Raw genomic sequence first — 26,151 nt, 5'->3', positions numbered from 1 at the left:
TAGATATTTAAATAAAAAACCGAATCTAAAAATAGAACGCAGATGTTTAAACAAAAAATATGAAACTCGCATAACGAACGATCATTAAGATGGTCATGTGCATTCGTGCGCTGATGTTGCTATTTATAGATCGTTGTTTATGAGGGCCTGCCACGCTATAGAAAGATTAATCTCATCCTTCCGATTTATACATGTGGTCCGGTGGTTAGCCTTACAGATGGATATAGCTTCCCGCCATTTTAGTTGTTCCAACCTTACAACCTTACCATTTAGTTGGAACAACTAAAATGGCGGGAAGCTATATCCATCTGTAAGGCTAACCACCGGACCACATGTATAAATCGGAAGGATGAGATTAATCTTTCTATAGCGTGGCAGGCCCTCATAAACAACGATCTATAAATAGCAACATCAGCGCACGAATGCACATGACCATCTTAATGATCGTTCGTTATGCGAGTTTCATATTTTTTGTTTAAACATCTGCGTTCTATTTTTAGATTTGGTTTTTTATTTAAATATCTACGTTCCATTTTTTGAAGTGTTTCGTCTGTATTTTTTGTCTGCCTGAAGAAGAGCTAGTTGGAAAGCTCAAACGTTTGTGGAAAGAAGATTTTTTCACGCAAATTACACCGGTAACAGGTGTTCAGTATTTAGTCTATGATATATGTTTGTCAGTAAATATGATACCTTGAGTGCTATGATGGATTGCTTCACGTAATAATTTGTTATAGTAAATTTTTGAATGTTGTTTTTTTAATATTGTCTGCAATGTGTGTTTGTGTGTAAGTTGTTGGTTTATTATATTTATTTGATTGAGTTTATATAAGTAATCTGTATGGGCTAAGTGATGATGCATATATGAGACAAGGAATGGAAAAAATGGCCTCCCAAAACTCATCCGTACTGTAAGATGCTGTGGCCACACAAGTAATAGGCAGAAAGTAGTTTGGTGCATGCATTCAGTATTCAAAGTGGAGAACAAGGGAGATGTTTTTGCATTTTTTCTATTTACAATTTTTACTTTATTTATGAAATCAGTGAAAGAGAAAGTGTAAGATAAGANTTAAAAACATATATATATAATTAATTTAGTAGTTACATGTATGTTAATATTCTTCATAATCAATAACAAAAATTACTCTGATGAAAAAAAGAAAGTACTAATTGGTGATTCTAATACTTTTAAATGATCTGTGATCTTTGCCTTCATAATTAACTTTTTAATATCAACAGGTATTTTTGATGTTGTACAACATATATGGTTTTTTAAATTTTTATTGATAAATCTATTACGACTTTCACATTTAACAATCTTAAATTTTGAGGAAAAAAGATTCACAAAGATAGATGATTCTCACTGCAGCTGTAATGCTCATCATGTTTTTTTAGGTTAGGGAATTTATTACAGGCGTATTTTGTATAAAACTGAACTTTGTTATTGGCCTCAAACATATATTTCAGTTCAGAAGATGAATGGAGATCTATCAGATCTATCTGCAGATTTGTTGGAGCTTGTTCCACAACAATGTCAAATGGACATAAGAAAATATTAAATATATTCTCATAAATTTTAAAATGAGAATACAGTAGAGCGTCGATTTTCCGAAAGTCAATCATCCGAAACGTCAATCATCCGAAAGAATTCCAGTCGGCAAATTTAAATTTTCGCCAGTGCTGTGGCGTTTCAATCTTTGGCTATGTCTTGGGCTACTCAAATATTTTACGTTTTTGATACTAAATTAACATCTGAAGTATAATTTTTTATTATTTTTATAATTTTCAATATATTTATTTTGTTTGTACAAAATAAAAAAATAATTTTTAACGATACAATAGTCTTCGTTAGGCTTAACATCGACGAAAATTCAATGCGAAGCGACACGCAACTGAGAAAAATTTCAACATCGGATACGTTAAACTATTTTTTCGTACGTAAATCAGTTATCCGAAATGTCAGTTATCCGGACAACCCCAGACCCCAATTGATTCGGAAAATCGACGCTTTACTGTATTTCTTGAAATTCTCTTAGTAAATTAGTAATTTCTTGCACATATTTAGAAAAATGTTTTTGTCACTATTAAATTTATGTAATTTTGGATGATGAATTGTAGTTTTTGATTTTAACTGACTTTCATAAAGTTTGAGTTTTGCTTTGAATGCTTTTATATTTTGATAATAGTCTGTGATCAATTTGTGCTCACTTTGAAGCTGCTTATTAAGTTTGTTTAATTTCATTTTGATATTTGGAAGGAAACATAAATCCAAAAACCACTGTCCATTATATTTAGGAATATTCTGGTCATTTTCATTCATAAAAATTCAAATTTCTTCTCTCAATTTCCAAAATTTTTTTAAGCGTTTTCCATGACTTAATTAGCAGAGATAGCTAAAGAGAATAACTTTATAAAAAATGGCTGCCAGGTAAAAGAAAAGAAAACCAGTAACTAATGGTCATCCAATTTTGAAATGACCTACAGAACATAACTGTTACATGAAGCACTCCTTGGTGGCTGACTATAATTAAATAACTTGCACAGTAAAACATAATTAAACCTGTTAACAATTTAACACACAATGATTTGAAATTTTAAATCTATATGCATGTGTAAATGTATGATTTTAATTGAAATTTTATTAGACTTATTTCCAAAGAATTTAAAGAAAACAATAAAATTTCTTATTGTTTATTGGAAATACAGAAGACCATTGTAACTTAAGAATGTGTATATTGTTTGACATTTATTACACATATATGGCAAATTTAAGAGAAAATAATTTCATTATACCAAAACATCAATTTAAAAATATTTGTTGTTGTAAACACACTGATTAAATATATTTATATACAGTATGTATTGTATCTACATATATATTATATGTAATACATTTGAAGATTTGTTAAAATATATTTAATACTGTTTTAATTTCTGAGTGTACAGTATGTGATAAAGTGTTATACATCATAATGTATTTAACTATACATGTGATATTCAATTTTTGGCATTGCCTTCCTTTTATAATATTGTCAATATCTGCTTTTATGGTACTAGTCTTAATTTTAAAACTGTTAGGTTGAGTGATTCCCATTTAAGTATTTCTTTCAGCAGTTTTGATGTTTTTCATGAATGAAAAGCATTGTTCATGACAGTATGTTATGCATATGGGGTAGTACAGTTTTCTAGCACTAATTACGTCATTACGAGATCCAGTGAAATGAGAGTAATTTTTACGACATACTTTACCAAAATAAATGAAAATGTACTTTAAAAATTTAGGGTGCAGTGGGTTGTATAAAAATATTAGGTTCGTTGTGGGCTGGACATTTCTGCTCTAGAGGGGTGTGTATAACCTCTTGTAAACAGACATGCCAGCATTCTGCAGGATAAACTGGCATGCCTGTTTTTTTCATATGGAAATATCTGATTTCTTGATCTCCCTTGGATAGACCAACATGCAAAACAATTGCAAAAATATGATTAGAGCTTGCATCCTGATGTTGTATTAACATGTTATTTTGGGCATGATGTAATATTTTTGTGTATTGAGAGATGTCAACCACTGGATTTTCTGTAATTTATATGGAAGCCATACGAAATTTATAGACCATATAAAAAATTAAGATCATTCCACAGTTTTTAGAGGATTATCCATAAGTTAATCTTCTAAAAACTATGGAATAATCTTTTATACTCTTGAATAAGTGCATAAATGCAAAAAAAAAAAACAAGATGTGTAGGTATTAATACATTGTTCATAAAGAGTTGCTAGTAAGCTGAAACTCAAACCAATCAGTATGTTCATAACAATTATAGGGAATGTACAAACAGTGGATGATTCCAGTTTGGAAGCAGCTAAGAGTGTCTAAAAACTGCACTTGTTCCTGACAGTCACACATTTGTGTGTAGGGACATGACAATATCACAAAAATATCATGAGTAGCTTTAAAGTATTGATACTGGTATTGGTATTGATCTTCAAGTATTGATATCAGTCAGTACTGTAAGGTCTTGTTTTATGCGGTTGATATGTTCTACAGAAAAGCGCATAAAAAAAAATTCGCATAAAAAAAAGACTTTACTTGCCTTGAAAAAGTAGGGATACATTCCGTAATTTTCTAAAACCGCATAAAACCAAAACAACGAGTTAAAATTAACTCAAAACCGCATAAAAAAGTTTGCAGAAATTAAAAGAAATAGGCTGCTTAATAAATTACTTCGAATATCTGAAAGAAATTCATATAAAAGCTTAAAATAAACTTGTATTCAAACTTAATTCAGTTAATTTTATTGAAAAGTAATATAGTTTTACATTTTTTTTGGAATTTTTGGAATGTTTTTTAAGTCTCCAAATTTTTTAAAAATCTTTAAAAATATACGGCCAGCTTCACCCTACTTTAAACCCTTGTCCTCCCGCGACGTTTATGAGAATGCCCCAAGAAATCCAACTCCAGCTGTGTTCAAGGTCATCCAGATGTATAAACAATGACTCATCGTTGTTAAATTTCACAGCAGGGCGAGACAAAGGAAGTTAAACTTTGAAGCTTTTTCTTCAAAACTAACGCATTTCTTTCATTTTTTTCAGTTTTAAGTATTTTTTATGTTTAATTACATTTATATCAAAAATTGCTAGGAACTAAAGCGATTAAGGTAGATCTAGCTGTCCTTTACATCCATAAACGTTATATGTCAGTGGAACAAATGGAGTGAGCTTTGAGCGTTCCACGATTTTTGGAGAATGTCTATACGCGGGCTTCCTAAACAAGCCTATATGTATGTTTATCCAAAAAATTTTTGGATGAAATACAAACCGCACAACTTCAAAATCGCATTAAAAAAATCCGCATAAAACGAGACCTTACAGTATTGGCATTGGGTATTGAAACTGGAAATCTTGACATCTGTTGCTTAAGCCTGTGGCTTGATTTTGAAATTTTTTTGTAATTGAAACTTTTAATTTTAACATAAATAACATGTTTTATTCTAGTTCATTGTTATTAAAAAAATTATTAAAACTGATCTCTAATATAAATGTTACCAATACTGTATCAGTTGATTTGGTATTTTAATATATTTTCTTCAAATAATTGGCAAGTTATTTATAAATAGTAATTTGAATTCTAAGCATTGGTTAAATTAAACTTGGAGCAACTTGTATAATAAATGTTAGTAGTGAGCTTTAAATGCTGGAATAATCCCCTGGTCCAGAGTTTGTCCAAGAGATGTTGAATAGCCAAGACTTGACAATGACATTCAACAGTTCAACATTGTAATTTTGGGTTGGTGCATTGTTGATGAAAAACAGTAAATTTGTTTTTGTCCAAACAAGACTTCAAACAGCTCTGTCATCAAGCTTTCATATTACTATTCTAGGAAACAGGAAGATATTCTTTCGTAGAATATGAAAATAATGAGGATTTTCTGCCTTTCCAGTTGCAAGGGATTTCATTTTTTTCCTTTCGTTTAGCTGGTGCAGATTAACACTAATTTACTCTATGGGTTGTTTGCTGCCCTTGCATTCATTGTCATTGTTCATAAGCAAACAAGTAGGCCATGCTCTAAAAAAAAACCAGGTCTTTCTGTATTGTAAATATTGCAGGGTATGAGTTCAGCTGTAAGCTATGGTATTCAATGCTGAAAATCAACCACTGACTTTTTGTCCATATTTTTTGATTATCCTATTTTTACTTGTCAAATGATGATTTTCCATCTATTGGGCCAATCATTGAAAACCTTAAACCATTAATCATTAAAATCTGTACCAACAACTTGCAAAGAATGTTGATTTTTCTTGGATAAGTTTTCTGCTCAGTGGTAGGCTTTTAAGTTATATGCTGCATACTGCTCAAAAACAATTTGATAAAAGACAGAAGAATCAACATTATGTGGAATCTGTATATTGTGATATAAGAGAGCTGTTTTATTCACACCAGTTTCTTAGACTATCGTCTTGCCTCTTTATATTTCAAACTGTTGATCTTTCTTATAATGTCTGACACTTTTTCCATTGTCCAAATCTCACAAAAGCTGGAATTTGGTTTTAACAGTCAAATTGTTTCTTTTGTTTTATTTCATTTGCCATCTTGCATCTTATCAAAGGAAAAAAATTTTTGACTGGAACTTAGTATTAAAAATTATTTAAAAAAAAAACAGGCATTTTATACTTAGTGTTATGATTTGAAACTTAAATTTATTAAAGCTTGTTCCCAAGTAATTACTGTAATGAACTTATGACTAATACTGCTTCTGACAATATCCTCATACTGTATTTTTGTTCAATGTTTCCAAGTAGTTAATGATCCAAGTAGCTAATGTTGTAACTGAATTTAGTCCAAATTAATTCAATCCCAACACTGTAAATATGTAATAAATTGGATATTGTTTGTTCAAAGATGATCATCTTTGAATGAATGTCTAATTCTTTTTATTGTTACTACTTGTTTAAATCTGTTCTATTTAACCTGAATTTCAGTGAAACTTGCCAATATTTGTTTTATAAACACTTCTATTGAATACAGATACTTTTTTTATATTATCTTTATCATCATCATCATCATCATCATCATTAAAATACTGCAAGGAAACTTTAAAATTATTTTGTAATAATTTAAAACCAAAACCATATATAAACTATATACATAGTACGATCCAAAAGTTTGGGGACTTGGCTTAAAATTCTTTACCTTAAAAAGTTTATATTGTGGATGCACAACCACCTTCAAAGTAATCACCTTGGGCAATGATACACTTTTGCCAGTGCTTGTATAACTTCTGGAAGCACTGCTGGAAGCCATTTTTTGAAATCTCTTGTAAGGCCTCCTGCAATGCTGCTCTCACCTCATCTGATGACACAAAATGGCATCCCTGCAAATGCTTTTTCATTGATGGAAACAAATAAAAATCACATGGGGCTTAGTCCAGTGAATAGGCGGGGTGTGGAAGCACATTAATTTGAGTTTTGGCGAGAAACTGTGTGACCATTTGGGACTGATGTGCAGGTGCATTGTCATGCAGAAGGTACCAGTCTCCACTTTGCCAGATCTGTGGCCGTTTATGACGAATGGATTTCCTCAAATGACATAAAATGTCTAGATAATGCTCCTTGTTTACTATTCTGCCTTCGGGAATAAATTCTGAATGAACAATTCCTTGAGAATCAAAAAACACCTCCATCATGACTTTCCCTTTGCTCGGTGCATGTTAAGATCTTCTGTTAAAATACGCTGGCAACTAGTCTTTGATAAGTGAGTAGTCGCAGTGATTTTTTTCAAGGGTTTGGCGATGATCTTTGCGAACACATTGAGAGACCAATTCAACATTTTTCTTGTTCCATGAAGTCAAAGGTCAGCCAAAATGTTCATCGTCTGCGATGGATTCTCGGCTCTCTTTAAAACACCGATGCCATTTGTACACTTTTGATTTCGCCATGGTAAAATCACCGTACACCTTTCTTAGCAATTTTTAAGTCTCCATAGGTGTTTTACCTAAACGCTGACAAAATTTAATGTTGCAGCACTGTTCTTGAAACTCCATTTTTATTACATCGCAAAACAAAGATAACTATCTCTGAAAGAAAACAACAGCACTCGTGGTTTAATCATGTGACATGGGTGAAACCAACCTGAACACATAGGAATGGTTTGATAGAATCAGTTTCATACACTGTAAAATTCAAATACATGCTTTTGTTGTCATATATTACTGCAGTCCCCAAACTTTTGGATCGTACCACATATATATTGTGTATATAATTTTTTTAATGACAATCTGAGAAATGTGTGTGAAATCATGCAAAATTGAAGATTGAACTAGACATAACCTAGTCAGAGTTTACAAATTTATGTAATCATTATAGATTGGATTTTAAATAATAAAATAAATCAACTGTAGTATTAGGTTGTTATATAAATATAGCAAACTATTATGTTTGTAATTTCACATATTACTACCTCATTTGATTAATTAATATACTTGTATTATAGCTATATATATTATTTTAAACTGCTTATTTCTCTGTGATTATTATTTGTGGGCAGTTATTTCCTTTGTACATAATTGTTTGATCCCCATTATTAATAAGTATTTATAAATGTTTCATTTTTAAAGCAAGTTATACCTGAGATGGTAACTGGTTTCTTTCATTGTAATGAATGTTATTTTCTGTATATTGGTAATAAGAAAATTAAAAAGTATGTCTATTGTATATTGTACGTTTTACATACTGGATTTCATTTTCTATTAAAGTTTGTTTTAAATTAAACAAATAAACATAGTACCTGCCTACAGCAGTTTGATACTTATTAATTTTATATTGTTTCTGTAATTTTTCAGAAATCCCCAACTGTAGTAGATGCAGCTAATATTTGAAGGAAGTTATTGTTTGAATGAAATCAGTATGAATTTTTTTCTAATAACTGGATTTTCTAATTTTCAATTCTTTAAGTAATGAGATATATTGTATGTCTAATAGTCAAATTTATCACTTGTATGACTTGGTAATCAGAATCCAAAATTATCAGAAAAAAAATTTATTTTTTTGTTGAATTTAAAGGAATTCTATATTAATTTTTCTTAATTTAGTTTCTTTGGAAACCTACTATTGATTTTAAAATTTTAAACTATATTCGGTATGCTAATTGTGTGCTGGGCTTCTGTTTCTTTTAATTTAAAGAAAAAAAATGTAATACAAATGAGAGAGAGAGAAATTGTTAGAAACTTTTAGCAATTTTTGATTGTTCTTTTCTTATATGATCTCTAAATAGATTATTACAATTTTTTGTTGTTATATTTGTATTTTAGAATACAGTCGACCCCCCCCTATATTTACGGTCCCTATAATTACGATTCCTATAAAACTACGAAAAAATTGCTACCGGTATCCGTAAAAAATAGTAAAAGTTCCCTATAAACACCTCAAACGTCATCGGGAAGCCGAACTACTTTCCCGCGTCCGTAGCGCCACGCTACGGAGAGATTTCTATCGTCTGGACAGTATTATATAAATTATATATAAGTTAGGTACTGTACATATAATTATATATTAATTATATATAAATTAGGTACTGTATATATAATTATATATTAACTTATTGTAACTTTGTTATAATTAAATATATAATTTCCGCCGTCTAGCGTGGCGCCACGCTACGGAGATTTTTACGCTAACTATCGTCTGTCAGTATGTAAATTAGGTACCGTAAGTCTAATACAGTACTGTAATTTTATACATTTCTTGTGAAAGAAACATTTCTTATTCAACGGCGATTAAAATTATTTATATTAATGATGTCTCCGAAGTTCTACGAAGTTTTCACAGAAAAATAAGTTGTTAGAAATCGGCCGCTCTTTGCTGAGCTGTTCCGCGACGAAAACAATGTTGAGCAATGGCGATGTCGAATGGTGACACTCTGTAAGTAATCCTACAATTTTTTGTTTATAGCGTAGTTTATACGGATTATTCCCAAAAAATATATACGTATTTTGGAAATGTTGAGTCGGATTAGTCTAGAATCGATTAATTTTTTGGAAGAAAATCTTTCAAACAGCCGTAGTCCGTAAACTTGACACGTGTCGGGTTGTGATTGGAAGGATTCGTAAGAAATGGATTCCTAGAGAATGGAACGTATCTCTATCTTATAGGGGGGTCGTCTGTAAATAAATTTGACAAAGAAATAAGATTATAAATTTCTGAACAGAATAGTTTTCATTTTTTGTCAACCAATCTTCAGTTTTATTGAATTTTTCTTTATCAGTTTTAAATATGTAAAATATCATTAAAATCTTCTTTATTAACTGAAAAATGAATATATTTGATTTCAAATAACATTTTCTTAATAGCGTAAATATAATATTTTGTATCAATAATTAAAATATTTATTTTTGTGTTTTTAATTAATTATGAACATCTTCAGTTTCACTGATGACTCTGAATAAAATTTGTCCTTTAAATTAGATAAAAAGTTTTCAAAAATTTTATTAATTTAATTTTTTTTATTTTTTTTCAGTTTCATGAACTTCCCCTCACAGAAATTATAAGGTTTAACATAGAGTTGGCTCGTTATGAAAGACCTACACCTGTACAGAAGCATGCAATACCAATTATATTGAAAAAGCGTGATCTGATGGCTTGTGCACAAACTGGTAAAAACTTTTACATAAAAAGATTAAAACAAAATTGATTTTTTAAATACACTTTTATTATTATTTAATATGTTGTTTCTTACATAGGATCTGGAAAAACTGCTGCATTTTTGGTTCCTATTTTAAATCAGATATATGAGAATGGTCCTCCTAAAAATATTAATGTGGTAAATATTTTAAGTTGAGAATCATATATTTAATTCAACATTTCAAGTTTGTAAACTCTAGATTAAGAATTACCTTACACACACACACTTACTAAAGGAATTAATCATATGTTTATTAAAGAAATATTTTTAATTTCATTACAGGACTCTTCATAATATATAAAGAACAGAATCAAATATAAAAAAAAATCCTAAAATTTGAAATTACAGTCAATCTTTGTTTTATTACAACCATTCATTTTGAAAGGTTGGTTGATAGGCAGGATGATGGTTAATTGAAAATTGCCCAAAAAATGAAAGAAAGTAAAGTTTATAACAAGAAAGTGATTTGGCATTTTGTAATGCTATTTAGTACTTGATTTTAAGAAGGAAGAAAACCTTTCTAGAAAGTATGTGCACTTTTTATATTATATGCTATGATAGTCTCATTTAAAGCTTGCAAGTGCTGAATTCGCTGTTGAAAGCAAATTGTTAAAGGTATTATCAAATTTTGAGATTGCATGATTGAGTTTTTTATGTTGTAACAGCTTTTTTGGTTTCTCTATATAATTGTTTGCACTTTGTGTGTGTGTTTCTTCATCTCTTGTCATTTGCACAGTTTTGTCAGGTTTTAATTTTGAAAAAACTTTTTTGCATTCACTAAGTATCAACTCATCTGGATCCAGTTGCTGTGTGGAAATGATGTGTTTGAGAATTTTCAAGACATTACTCAATATCTGGGTATTTATGATAGTCTTGAAAAAATTGTTCTTCATTTTGTAATAGGTTGGTGAATAGCTAGCAGTTCTTGATAATTTCCTGTGTCACTGTCCATATCAGTTTAATAAAACAAAGTGCAAATTTCAAGGCAAATTTTTTTGGAATTTCATCATTAAGACGTTTGATGATTTTTCATACTAGATGATGTTGATAAATTAACTTAAACTTTTTAATTATACCAGTGTCTAGTTGCTATAAAAAGCTGATTTAATTTATAGGAAAAGTATCTGCTTTGCTCAGATTTGTCTTTATGGCATAGAACATTGTCAATCAATAGTATTGCTCTGAATTTTTCTTCTTCCACATCCTGAAGTTTTATAGAAAATGGTGAAAATTATTGTGGTCATCTAATTGGTTTTTTAAATAATCCTTATAAAATGACAAAGTAATGGATAAAAATTTTTGAAGCATTATGGTTTTGTGCCTGATAACAGTTACACTCCTATTTTTCATTCTCATTGGCATTGTAACAAAAGACAGTTTTAACACAATCTTTAAACTTTTTGCAACATTTTATTGGTGCCTGAGCTACATTTTTGGCTGGTTACATTCTACAGAAGTAAAGAGGTTTTCTCTATGTAAAAGACAGCCAGTAATTGAGCATTGACAAAGCCTGCATTATTGCTCAATTATTTTTGATGATCTATTTTGCTTACTATCCATAATATCTAAATTCACTTTTATTATTTAAACACTTATATTTGCTACTGCATATATTTTATTACAATAAGCCATGTTATTTAAAACAATCTACCAACTGTTACTGTAGCTAAAATTTGTTCTTAGTCCTCTGATTAAATGTTTTAGCTTATTCTTTAATAACATCATCAGCTAAAATTTTATTTTTTTTATTCACTTCTGCAAACCACATCACATGCGTTTTTCTTTTCTTCATGTTTTTCTTTTCAGCTTTTTTGAATTTTTATTCTTGGCATCCACTATTTAGATTTTTGGCTTAAAATATCTCTACTGTAGTACATCTACCCACACAGATTTACTTCATAGCAATAAAATGTGTAGCAAAATGTTTTTTGTTACATTACTGTGGTTGTTACTAATTATGAAGATTTCTTGCACTTTGTTTAGGAAGAATAGCTCATATTTCTGTTTGCAGGAGTCTTCTTTAGTTTGATAGAAGGGAAGAATAAAGTTGAAGACTACATACACAATGAGAGCTTAATTAATTAATACAAAGTTTTGCAAGCTTTTCTGCAAAATTATGAGTCTCTGCTTATTTTTTCCTCAACCATTATTCATGGTGGTTTTATAGAGAAATTTCTTATGGAAAAAGACCATTTGTATTCTAAAAATCGTTGATGGATGGTAGTATCCATGATGATTATCAAAACAGTTCACTATGGTCTTGAATATTTTCTAGATTTTATGGTGATAAATGAGACAAAAGGTTATAAGAGGGCAGTAAAATAGGGGTTGACTGTATAATTAATAATTTGTTAAATTATAACAAATGTAAATGTCAGGTGAATTTAAAAGGGAGAGAACGAGGGTCGTTCAATAAGTCCTTAGAAAAAGATAGAAAAACAAATTATTTTAGGTAGATTTTTTAAATTTTTCAACATAAACTCCTTTAAGCTCTATATACTTTTCTAAGCATTTCTGCAACTTTTTAAAGCCATCTAAAAAGTAAGATTTCGGAAGGTCCTCAAAATAGGCATCTGTTTGGGTGATGACCATTTTGTTCAACGTGAATTGTTGTCTGCCGAGCCATTTTTTAAAGTTTGGAAATAAAAAAACAGTCACTGGGGGCCGAATACAGTGGATGTTGTAATAATTCAAACTTTAATTCCATGATTTTGGCCTTCAAAACTGCACAGGTGTGCACCCATGCATTGTCTTGATGGAAGAGGATCTTTTTCTTTTTCAAATGAGGACGTTTTTCCTTGATTTCTTTGCTCAACTGGTGCAATAACAACACATAATACTCTCCAGTTATTGTTTTTCCTTTTTCCAAGTAATCGGTGTAGATTATTCCGCATGTATCCCAAAAAACTGTGGCCATCACCTTCCTGGCCGATTTCACTGTCTTCGCCTTCTTTGGAGCCCTTTTGCCTTCACTGTTTTGACTGTTCTTTTGTCTCTGGAGTATAGTAGTGTATCCATGTTTTGTCCACAGTTATGTATCGATGCAGAAACTCATCAGGATTGTGACAAAAAAGTGCCAAAATAGCCTCAGAGTTGACCACACGATTATGTTTGTTCTCCACTGAGAGCAAACGCAGCACCCATCTTGCCAAGATTTTTTTCACACCCAATTTTTTGTGCAAAATTGAAAACACTGGTACCTTGCGATATGCCTGTGGCTTCAACTATTTCACACACATTGATTCATCAATCACTCAAAACCATATTGTGGATTTTGTCAATCATTTCGGGAGTGGTCACTTTCACTGGACGTCCCGAATGACGTTCATCTTTTGTGGATGTACGGCCACGTTTGAACTTATTTACTCAATTGTAAACAGTTGAAAACACAGGAGCAGATGTGCCATGAACTTCATCCAACTCATCTTTGATCTCTTTCGGTGTTAAGCCTTTTAAATATAAGTGTTTAATCACTGCTCGAAACTCACTTTTTTCCATTTTTCTAAATAAACAAAAGTTTCTTGCTTCAGTCGACAATAAAAATTAAACCATATGATGGATATGACTGAGACTTTTCACAACTGTCTAGTGAGTCATGATGCTTACTAAAAACATGTCATTTTTGAAGCTACGAGCACCAGCTATTGGATTTTCTAAAGACTTATTGAACGACCCATGTATCATGGAATTTTACAGGCATTTTCTAAATTTTTTTATAATATATATTTTGATAAAATTAGCACTATTAAGTTTTAAATTAGAATTTAAAAAAAAATTAATTTGGAACTTATTACTTAGAATTAAATATTATTTTTCAGTGAAAAGAGAAATCTTGTGTCTAATGTTATTCTGGATTTGATTTACCTGGCATGCGATGTGTTTGTCATAAATCAAATCTGGAAAAGAATGTTTCACTGGAAACAAGTTCTAAATTTTTTTTATCTTAAAATTTTAATAAAATCAAAAGTAATCTTTAATAAAATGTTTTTACAGAAAATTAATTTAAAACTTTTAAAAGTTTTAAATTAATTTTCTGTAAAAAGATTTTTTAAGAGAAACATCAATAAAACCAAAACCCCAGCAAACATTTGTGAAAAATTTAATGAAAAATGTAAAAAAAAATTCAATAATCCTAAGCTATCATCATCAGGTTAAAATCAAGTTTGAAAATAGAACAAAAATTCAAATGTGAATTTGTAAATACTGTAAGGTCTCTTTTTATGCGGATTATTTTTATGAGATTTTGAAGTTGTGCGGTTTGTATTTCATCCAAAATTTTCTTGGACAAGCATACATATAGGCTTGTTTAGGAAGCCCGCGTATAGACAGTCTCCAAAAATCGTGGAACGCTCAAAGCTCACTCCATTTGTTCCACTGACATATAACGTTTATGGATGTAAAGGACAGCTAGATCTACCTTAATCGCTTTAGTTCCTAGCAATTTTTGATATAAATGTAATTAAACATAAAAAATACTTAAAACTGAAAAAAATGAAAGAAATGCGTTAGTTTTGAAGAAAAAGCTTCAAAGTTTAACTTCCTTTGTCTCGCCCTGCTGTGAAATTTAACAACGATGAGTCATTGTTTATACATCTGGATGACCTTGAACACAGCTGGAGTTGGATTTCTTGGGGCATTCTCATAAACGTCGCGGGAGGACAAGGGTTTAAAGTAGGGTGAAGCTGGCCGTATATTTTTAAAGATTTTTAAAAAATTTGGAGACTTAAAAAACATTCCAAAAATTCCAAAAAAAATGTAAAACTATATTACTTTTCAATAAAATTAACTGAATTAAGTTTGAATACAAGTTTATTTTAAGCTTTTATATGAATTTCTTTCAGATATTCGAAGTAATTTATTAAGCAGCCTATTTCTTTTAATTTCTGCAAACTTTTTTATGCGGTTTTGAGTTAATTTTAACTCGTTGTTTTGGTCTTATGCGATTTTAGAAAATTACGGAACGTATCCCTACTTTTTCAAGGCAAGTAAAGTCTTTTTTTATGCAAATTTTTTATATGCGCTTTTCTGTAGAACGTATCCACCGCATAAAACGAGACCTTACAGTATTGTGAAGGCATCATCTGATTGGTCATTGGTGTAATGATTGTGGTGTTCCCACTGGTTTCTGTGGGAAAATTATAAAAGGACCTCAAATAAGGATGCATGCATGCATGGAGAGTGGTGTTATCCTTGAAAATGATGGCAACATTTTTCTTACAACAACTGTATATCTTCAATAATTCTAGGTGTTTGAGTGCTGGTGACTTCCAGCCAGACAGCTCAACAATCACAGCTGTATTTACAACCAAGGATTGAGAGTTAGAGTTTGAAGTTAACTAATTACCATTCACTATACTTTTTTATACATGAATGCTTATTGGTTAATTTCTAACTCCAACTCTTGATCTTTGGTTGTGAACATGGTCATCAAACATCTAGAGTTTGAATTTTGTTCTACTTTTGAACACTGCTGTTAACCAGATGATAAAGCTTAAAGTTGTCAAAAATATTTGATTTTTCATTAAATTTCTCATACATTTTTGTTAGAGTTTTGAATTTTACGAGGTCTGTTCAAAGAATACACAGACTGTTTGAATTGTGCGGCTCCAGTTGTGTCCAGGGGAATCAGCTTGTTGTCGGTAGGTTTGTACAGATCGTCTGGTGATAAAGCCATTTCCCAATTACAGATATCTTTATTTGTTGATTAGCTATGCGGTTTTTAGTGAAGTGCGATTTTTTCGCTTGTCAGATTTCAGAATGAATGACCTAATGGAGCAGCGACTTGCTGTGAGATTTTGTATTAAACTTGGAAAATCTGCAACTGAAACATTTGCTAAGCACAACACAGCTTACAGTGATGTTGCTATGAAATGTATGGCATGTTTCAAGTGGTTCCCAGACCTAAAAAAGCTTGCCAAGTTTGATCCAATGTCAAGGTAATGCTAACAGTTTTTTTTGATGCTAAAAGTGTTTTTCATCACGAGTACCTCTCTCAAGGCTCCACAGTGAACCAGACTTACTACATTGAAGTTCTGAAGCGTCTGAGGGATGCCATTTGTCGCAAAAGGCTAGAAATGTGAAGGAGTGGCGACTGGTTTCTCCATCACGACAATGCTCCAGCCCATTCAGTCCTCAGGACTCTTGAGTTTTTGGCCAAACACTCGGTCACTGTTCTTCTCCAACCCCCTACTCACCCGACCTTGCTCCTTGTGACTTCTTCTTGTTCCCCAATCTCAAAAGACTTTTGAAAGGAAGAAGATTTGAGACGATTCCCGAGATTAAGGCAAATGTGACAAAGGCGCTGAAAGACATTACAAAAGAAGCGTACCAGGACTGTTTCAACAAATGGTGTAAGGAACCAAGTCTGAGCTTTATTTTTATTTTACTTTTATTTTGCTTTCATTATATTTTGTTTGGGGCTTATGTTTAGTTAAGACGGTNTTAGGAGTCAATCAATTTCTGATTATTTGAATTGAATGATCTTTTTTTTCATGGCCAAACACATCATATTTAATTTCTCTTTCAGTTTTCTTAGCATCTTCATTTGCTTGCTCTTACAATCAAACCTGCCTTCTTAAGTAGTTGTCATCTGCTTTCTTCATCTCATCTTTAATTATCAACAAATCCACTTTCTTGAATTTCTTTACAATTTTTAAAACTCCTTCAGCAGATAAATTATGTTGTTTAGCAACTGCACAAAATGATTGCAATTGTTCAAAACTTTTCACAACTTTCATTCTCTGGACAAGAGATAATTCATTCTGGGGAGTCATTGTTACTTTACACAATCTCTAATGATGTTTTACATATATACTATAGTTTACATATGTGAGATTAGCAGAGGGTCACGGGTAAATTCAAATGACCACTTATCCTGCACTAGATCGCGAGATTCAATCTCCTTGTCAGTGGATGACTTCCAAAGATTTTAATATATACTAGGAGCTTGTGAGATCCCCTGGAAGTTGTTTTCCTGACACCAGTTAATCTATTTAATACGTAGATTAACATGCATAGATAAGGAATTTCGAGTGGAAGGGACGTAAGTACATGGAGTGAACATAGGTGTGGATTTCAATCATTAAAGAGACCATATTTTTAAAATAACAGAACTAAATATTTAATGAAACAAAATATAACTATGATTACAAATACAAAGCTTCCTAACATGTGAGAGAGAGAGATTACAAATGTTTGAAGGGTATACTACCTTACAGGTTCTCAAATATCTTGTCTTTGATGATGTCTCATCTTAGGGATTTCAAGCAAAGATCGTTGTCATCTTTGTAGATAAGAACATTGACGACACTTAGGTAATGAGAGTTTTTCTTATAGAGACAATGACAGACTCTTCTAGGGTTCGAGGTTTTGGCTCTGTATTTTCTACTGGAATCTTATTACATCAGGAAATTTTGGCTATGGCTCCTGACTATGGGCATTGGCTGTAGGAGACTCAACTGGCATACGTCCTCTTACATCAAGAGATTTTGGTGCACTCTGAATCTGGATGTGGTCTTGGAGACCCACATGGAATATGAGAGATTTTGGCGCACTCCCCGAACAATGGGAAAGAATCTCATTTTTCGTTGATCTCATCCACTTAGTGTGTAGAATTTTTCCACATGAACATGATGAGTGGAGAAATTCAGAGGGGTTGACTGTCAGTTTGGTGATTAAATTTTTAAAGATAAGGGAAAAAGAAAAAGGATGTTCAATTTCCGTTGGTGAGGAAGTTTGGGTTAACGGCTTCCCTTTTTCTTGTGAAAATAAAGTTTTTCTTTCAAAACTAAAATATTACTTTTGATATTCTTATTTTGGTTAAAATTGATTTAAATAAAAAGGAGAGTATTCAAATTCTGACACATGTCAATGTAGACACAATATTCTGTTGTTTTTTTGTTTTTAGTTTTTTGGAGTGTCAACAAAGTTTTTTGGTTTGTAATGTTTTTTCAATTAGAAAAATTCAAAAAAGTTAAAAAATATAAAATGGCAAATAAAAACATAAATCTGTACATGTACTCTTAGTGTAAAGTGTAAATTATATAATAAAAATTTGTTAGCATTGTAGTCTTAACAGCACATTTTTAATTCATCACACATTCAATAAACACCTACTGTCAACTTAAGTTTTTGACCAAGTGCATTAATTATCTGTTATAATTAGACTTATGGTTTAATAACAAAGTACTTCACAGATTAAATACTTTGAGAAATATTTTTTAGCAATAAAGCAGCAATACCCTAGGAAACAATTTATTAATTTTTGCCATCAATTAAGGCAAGCTATTATTATTTTTAAAAAATAATCTCCATTTTTCTTAAGAAGCAAAATTTTCTCAAGCAGGACATCTGACAATCTGTTATGCCTTGAATTTCAATTAATCCTGCAATACTGAATAATTTTTTTATTGGAGTAAAAGATGGAATTTTATGTTAGATCTTATTTTTTATAAGATCTAACATAAAATTCTATCTTTTACTCCAATATAGCTTGCTGATGAAATTTTTGTTTCATCAGCAAGCTATACATGACTTCAACATATATATATATATATATATATATACAGTGGTGATATTCAAAATATTTAACAAAGGGTTCGCTAACAGAAAATTTTTCCTTAACAATTATTTTTGCTCAAATGATGCATTAGCAACATTAGCGCAAAAACTGACCTTAAGATACCCATATAAATAAAAAAAATATATATTTCATTACATTTAAAATCTTTGGCAACAACATTGTAGTTTTGACCAGTATCAAACATTTAAGAAGTCAGAAATTATTTTAAAAAACTGAGGGTAGGTATTCTGTTTTAAGATGAATCCAATTAACTATAAACTATTCTATAATATGAGAATTAGTGAGATTGGCAAGTTTAATCATTATTCAAGTTTAAGAGGTTAATTTAGAATTGACATGTGGTGAATACCGATTTTAACTTTGAGTATTTTGTTTTTAGTAAATTTATTAAACAATGACACACTAAATGATGTTATTCTTTTATAGTTTAACTATTTCATTTTTTAATAATTACATAAAAAATTAGATGTACAGATACTATTGTTTTAAATATAGGAGGGTGATCAAGTTTCAACATTTTCAATTGAAAATAGACAAGCAGGAGTTAATAGGGTAAATATATTTGTCTAAATAGAATTATTTTAAATTATATACAGTAGAGCATCGATTATCCAACCCCCGATCAACCGTCACATCGGTTAACCGACCACGTTCTAGTCGGCAAATTCAAATGTCCGTTAGTGATGTGGCGCTACAATATTTGGCTATGTCTTGGCTACTTTAATAGTATTTTTATGTTTTAGCTGGCAACACTGGCTCAACCATGAAAGGGAGCCAGTATTTAAACGACGCTTAATTTTGTAATTTTTAACGATACAATAGCAACGATTATTATTTTAAAAAATTTTTGTTAGGCTTAACATTGATGAAAATTCAATGCGAAGTAGGTTAATACTAATTACATGGGATATACTAATATACTATACTAATAATGTATTTTTTCATATTTTTTGGTTATTCATTTTTTCAGTTATCCGACCAACCCCAGTCCCCAATTGAGTCAGATAATCGATGCTCTACTGTAATTTAATATTCATTTGTTCCAGTGTATATTTATATAATAATTCTATTAACTGCTTTTAAATTCTGTTATATCTGAAGTGGTAATTTAAGTAATTTATTTTTTAATTTTAATTTACTATAAAGTCTGTATTTTTTTTGCAGTCAAAACACAACCAATAATATATGTCTGAATTTCTAAATAATGACAAATATTATTATTCATAAATATTATAATAATAGATTTATAATAGATCAGTGATTTTTGGATTTTGCTTATAGTATAAGTAAGTATAATCTTCAAAATTTGTCAAAGCCAATAAATAATTTAAAACAGTACATCACAAAATCAATGATACACTTTTTAATAAATTTTATTTTATTGATAAATGGTCAATAAAATAAAATTAATAAAGTACTTAAACATTTTCTAACATGACAGCTTGTTTGGTAAGAGGAATCTGCAAGAAAAAGATGTATTGTTTTAACGTTGTAAATGTTATTGTGAAATTTAAGAATTTAATAATTTTTAGCTGTTTACTGTCATTATAGTAAGGAAAAGTGAATGAATTTTATTATGGATATTGTTGTAATGAGTAAGCTTAATCAACAGCAAAAAATTATTTTTCAAAGTCTTAAATTTCAAGGTAAAGGTTGCATTTTTGAACCAACAGGTTTTTTTTTTTACTTGGAGATAATGTTTATTTATAAATCATAGATATATAGAGAGAGAGATCTATTTTCATATACTGTTACCCATTTAATAGTCTGTTTCTTTAAGAAAGAAAGTAACAGGAAAGGTGAAAATATTAATAAAATAAAAGTTACAGAAAAATATTAAACAATTAATTTTTATTTTAAATATATAAAATAAAAGTAAAATTATACATTAAAAAAGTTTACAGTAATTTGATACTCATATAAAAAACACTTAAATGAGCAGTGTTGCTTTATTTCATTTTATTATTATTTTTATTTTCCTGCCCAATTCATTCATTTTTGTTTGTTATGGTAGACTTTCACAGTCTATCAGACATAAAGAAATGTAGTGTTGTTTGAATATTATCATTTTTTGAACTTTGGATATGCGAAGGTATTTTTATAGAATATAGACTGTACTTAACAGTCATTTACTATAATTCAGAAAGGTTTTTATTTTTTCTTCTGACATGGAAACATAAACATATGTTATTGACTTGACTTCTATTCCATAACTCAAAGTTAGGTTTCAAAATAGACAACCAAATTTATTGCAAGATGTAAAGGTTTATCATTTTATAATGTTTTTTAGAAGGAAATATAATTATTACTTTTGCAAAATGTAAGAGAAGTGTAATAAATGTAATGAAAGAAGGAAATGTTTTGGAATTTTAACAATATCTCTACTTAAAAAGAAGAATGCATCTATTACATGTTTTGGAATATTTTTTGATGCTTATAAAAAATATTTTATATAAATTAAAACAATATAGTATTTTTGTACAAAATTTTCTGATTATAAAGTAAAAATAACGATAGCATAATCTGTTATATATTATTACGTAGTAATTTAATCTAGCAATTTTAATATTTCTTTTCTGTATTTTAATTCTATTTTTAGCCTCCACGATATAATTCTCGAGTGAAACAATATCCTCTTGCCTTGATTCTTTCACCAACAAGAGAATTAGCATCCCAGATTTATGAAGAAGCTTGCAAATTTTCATATCGTTCTCGTGTTCGACCTTGTGTTGTTTATGGTGGTGCTGATCCAGTTCAGCAGATGAAAGATTTAGATCGTGGATGTCATCTCTTAGTAGCCACTCCTGGAAGGCTTGTTGATATGATGGAAAGAGGAAAAGTCAGTTTAGAGTTAGTGAAGTAAGTAAAATTTTTTATAAATATATTAACTATTTTATTTTAATGAATTTAATATATAAAATTAATTTGTGAATATTAGGTACCTTGTCTTAGATGAAGCTGACAGAATGCTTGATATGGGTTTTGAACCTCAAATTCGTCGGATTGTTCTAGAAGATAATATGCCACTTGTTGGAAATAGACAAACTCTTATGTTTTCTGCAACATTTCCGAAAAAAGTACAAGTGAGTATGATAACTAAAAACAAATAACTTATTATTAGTTAATAAAACTTTTACATATTTTGATAACTGATATATATTTTTTCTGGCTCATTTGTCATGTAAAATTTTAAATTTACTGAAACAAAGTTCATTTTCATTGGAAAATGTCATTAAATTTTGTAATAGTTTCAAGGAAACTCATATTTTGTGTGAAGTCCAGGAAATCCATTAATTAATTTTTCAGAAATTTACATACATTAAATTGATAGTTTGGAATAAAGGAATTTTTAAAGCTAAAAATGTTTTAAAATTATTTTGCATTTTTCAAATTGGTTTATACAGTATATTGTGCAATCATAATATTGCTGTTTTATGTAAGTGGGAAATATGAAAACAAAAGCTTCAATTAATTCAATAGCCATATATAAAATTTTTGTTAAATTAGATTTTTTTGGAAACACTGCAATTTAAAGCATGTTAAAATAAGTAGTTGATTCAATTTGGAACATAACAAAATGTCATGTATATTGGTAGTTCTCAGATAATGCCAAATCATTTTTCTTGCTTATTGTACTTACCTAAACTTTTCAAATACGGGTTTGGTACCAAAATCCGGACAAATTACGCATTTTTTCAAACATATTTTCTTATTGCAAAAATGAAAAGGTTTAAAAAGTTTTTTAACCACATTGCTTGTAAGGTCATAAAGAATACATTTACTCAATATATCCACCCTCCTGCTCAAATGACCACCTCCATTCTTGTCTGAAGCATGCGCTTGCGTGCTTTAATGTGTCACGGTCCATATTGGCAAATGCTACATCAGTAGCGGCTCTCAATGATGTGACATTTGCATGTCTGGACTTGTTCGTGACCCTTTCAACTATGCTCTAAACCAGTGGTTCTTAACCTGTGGTCCGTGGACCACTGGTGGTCCCTGAAAGCAGCCTAAGTGGTCCGTGAAGTCATCCTAAAATTATTAAATAAATGACGATGATTCAAGCATTGGCTGCTAAAACTTTCTTGGAATACTTTGCTATTACGATGAAAACAGCTATAAAAGTAGTGAACTTCATTAAAAGGAGTGCACTTAATACTCGTCTCTTCAAAAAATTATGCAGTGATATGAACTCTGAACATGAAACGCTACTTTTTCACACCGAAGTGCGATGGCTTTCCAAAGGAAATATGCTGTCGGGATTGTACGAACTGAGAGAAGAAGTAAAATTATTCTTTACTAATAACGAAAACAAAGAGTTGCTGTCTGAGTTCTGTCAGTTCAAATTTCAAATACATTTTGCTTATTTAATGGATTTTTTTGCACAACTAAATTGAACCTTCAACTTCAAGTGTCAGGAAATATGAAATTGGAAGGCACTAGCAATATAATTGCATTTGAAGATAAAATCAGTGCATTTATCGCTAAAATCGACCCATGGATCAGCAAAGTCAAAAGAGAGAATTTTTCTGCATTTGATACATTAAACCCAATTATTGACAGACAGTGCGCTGAGATTAAAGGACAAATACAAAAGAATATTACATTCCATTTGCAAAACTTGAAAAATGAATTCAATCGCTATTTTCCTGACTGCAAAGACAAAGGTATTCGGAAACTGATCCACAATCCTTTCATAATCAACATTTCTGAGGTGCCGGATGAAATACAAGAAGAGTTAATTCAAATGCAACACGATAGTAACTGCAAGGATACATTCGAGACAGGAATTAATCTTGAAGATTTTTGGAGCCAAAAAGCTATTGCTTTCCCTAAAATTCGAGAAATTGCTTTACAGTACCCCCTAACTTTATTTTCAACCCCATATTTATGCGATAAGGATTCTCAGTGCTTTTGATAATTAAAAATAAACATCGATATCAGTTGGATGCCAGTGCCGACATGCATTTGGGTTTGAGTAGTACTGAACCAAGAATTCAGCAGTTGGTAAACAGTATGCAGTCACAAAAATCACACTAAAATAATAAAATTAATGTAACATTTTTGCAAATAATAATACTCTGGGTTCTGAATAATTTTATATATGTTTAATTTATAGAACAACCTTATAAGAATCTATATTACTGCCAAATAGTTCGCTGTCCACGGCAAGACAAAAATTTTGATAAATGGTCCCTCATCACTAAAAGGTTAAGAACCACTGCTCTAAACATAGAAGTCCAAAAGATTTAAATCTGGGCTGTTGGGAGGCCAGATTTCTTTCGACCAAAACATGTCAACCTTGTCCGACAACCAATTTTGCACCAAATGACTTGTGTGGGTGGGCGCACCATCCTGCTGGAAAACATACAGCTTTTCAGACGACACAGTTTCCAACTATGGCTTCACTACATTTGACAGAACATTCAAATAAACTTCCTTTGTGACATTTTCCTCTTTGTTAAAGAAATATAGTGGCATGACATCACCCTCACTGGACACAATACTTAGCACGTGAACATTCACTGGAAATTCTGTTCTTGCGATATTGGGGACATCTTCTGGATTGTGGGTGAGCAAGTGGTCATTCCTTTGATTTTCGCATCAACTGTAAAAATTTTCTCATCAGAAAAAAAACTGAGTCGTTCAGCAGCATTTTCTTAACCCCTTAAGGACATTGACATTTTCGATATTATATAATTATTAATTTAATTAAACGTAAAAAAATACTTAAAACTGAAAAAAACGAATATTTTGAAGAAAAAGCTTCAAATTTTATTTTCCTTTGTCTTGTGTCTTTCTGTGAAATATAACACCAATGAGTCATTGTTTACACAGCTGGGTGACCTTGAACACAGCTGGAGTTGGATTTCCTGTGACATTCTCATACACGTCTCCGGAGGACAAGGGTTTAAAGTAGGGTGACTATAAATTAAACGTATATTTTTAAAAAATTAAAAATTTTATTGTGATTTCCGACCCCCTAATTAATTAAATTTATATAAAATAAAATATATTAATTTTAAAAATTTAAAAACTATTGGAGGTCGTTTTTGACATCAGAAAGTAGCTTTAAATAACTTTACCGAAGTAAAATCCGTGCACTACAACTTTAGAATGATGAATGAAATTTGGTATCAAACCCATTAAAAAACGATTAAAAATCAATAAAGCGTGAATTGAGCATCATTAAAGGTTTTTTAAAATTGCGATAAAATTTTTTCGCGCAGGCAAAAACTTTTGAAAAAATTTGGTTAAGGAACACAAAAGCAAGTTACAGCGTTTAACACACTTTGTCCTGGTGGCTTCGGAAAGCATTTGTCTCACTTTAATTGTATAAGACTTGTAGCAGAGGTCCTTCTTGACAATTCTACGCATAGTTTTCTCACTCACATTAACAACTTATGACAATTTTCAGATTGACTGATCTGGATCCTCAAAAATCAGCTCCTGAGCCTGTTGAATGATTTTTGGTGTCCTGACAACGTACTCCTTCAAGTGAGGTTTCTTTGCTGGTATTGTAAAATGTTCATTGAACTTTTCCAACTGATTGTACTTTGCAATGACATCATACACAGTCGATCTTGGGTATCTGAAGAACCTAATGATTTCTGTGCCCGAGCGCCCAGCGCGAACACTTTCGATAATTGTGGCTCTTCGGTTATATTTTGCACTTGGTTTCAACATGGCGACTGTTTCAAGGTTATGATGGTTTAATTAATACATGTGTCAAGCTATTTGAATGACAAACATGACATCTACCGGTGGTATAGAATGGCAGGAATTTGAAATTGAATTTTGTCTGGATTTTGGCACCACACCGTGTATATTAATATGTTGAAATTATTAGAGATGTTAAGAGATCAAATTCTATCAGTTTGATCCAATATTGATTCAGTTCTTGCTTATATCCATACTCAGCAGGTGTTGTAATAAATGAAAGCCTAAAAACTGATTGGTTTATAAAATATTGACTTCATTCACTAACAGTTTAAATTCAAATATAAAGAATTAAACATTTATAAATCAATTTAGTGGCATTTTTGGTAAGCAGATATGTGAAATATTTGATAAACTACTGTTGATTTTTATTGCTAAATACAAAGAAATAACCAAAAGAAAATTTAAAGAAGCAACTAGATTTGCATAAACATTCTATCAATGAGACTTAGAAATAGCTTTAATAGGAGCAGTATCAGGTAATAACAATAAAATTTGATTTGATTCAATTAATTAAGAATTGAAAGAATTGAAGAAACATTATCAGCATTTTTTGATGTTTTTGATTAACAACAAAATATATTCATATGTTTTAATCATTGTAAAAATAGAGTTTGTTTAATTGAAATCAGTCAGAAAAATTTGAAATAAATCAGTTAAAATTGATACTTTTGTTATTAC

At 30.5% G+C, this 26,151-nt stretch overlaps 1 protein-coding gene across 2 annotated transcripts in view; it reads left to right on the top strand.

Moving 5' to 3' along the window:
- The window catches only part of LOC111612820 (ATP-dependent RNA helicase DDX3Y-like), a 66,733-nt gene that overhangs the window by 23,469 nt on the left and 17,113 nt on the right, over positions 1–26,151 (top strand). For both annotated transcript variants that reach the window (XM_023354078.1, XM_023354076.1), the window contains exons 3-7: positions 10,005–10,140; positions 10,228–10,307; positions 19,246–19,302; positions 21,350–21,609; positions 21,689–21,833. In XM_023354078.1, the coding sequence (XP_023209846.1) occupies positions 10,005–10,140; positions 10,228–10,307; positions 19,246–19,302; positions 21,350–21,609; positions 21,689–21,833 (678 nt within the window). The remainder of the gene's footprint in view (positions 1–10,004; positions 10,141–10,227; positions 10,308–19,245; positions 19,303–21,349; positions 21,610–21,688; positions 21,834–26,151) is intronic.

This window comes from Centruroides sculpturatus, unplaced genomic scaffold (genome assembly GCF_000671375.1).
Source record: "Centruroides sculpturatus isolate CEXI.00-Female unplaced genomic scaffold, Cexi_2.0 scaffold1448, whole genome shotgun sequence".
Lineage (NCBI taxonomy): Eukaryota > Metazoa > Arthropoda > Arachnida > Scorpiones > Buthidae > Centruroides > Centruroides sculpturatus.
Note: the sequence above shows the minus strand (reverse complement) of the source record. Positions and strands in the feature narration are given on the sequence as shown.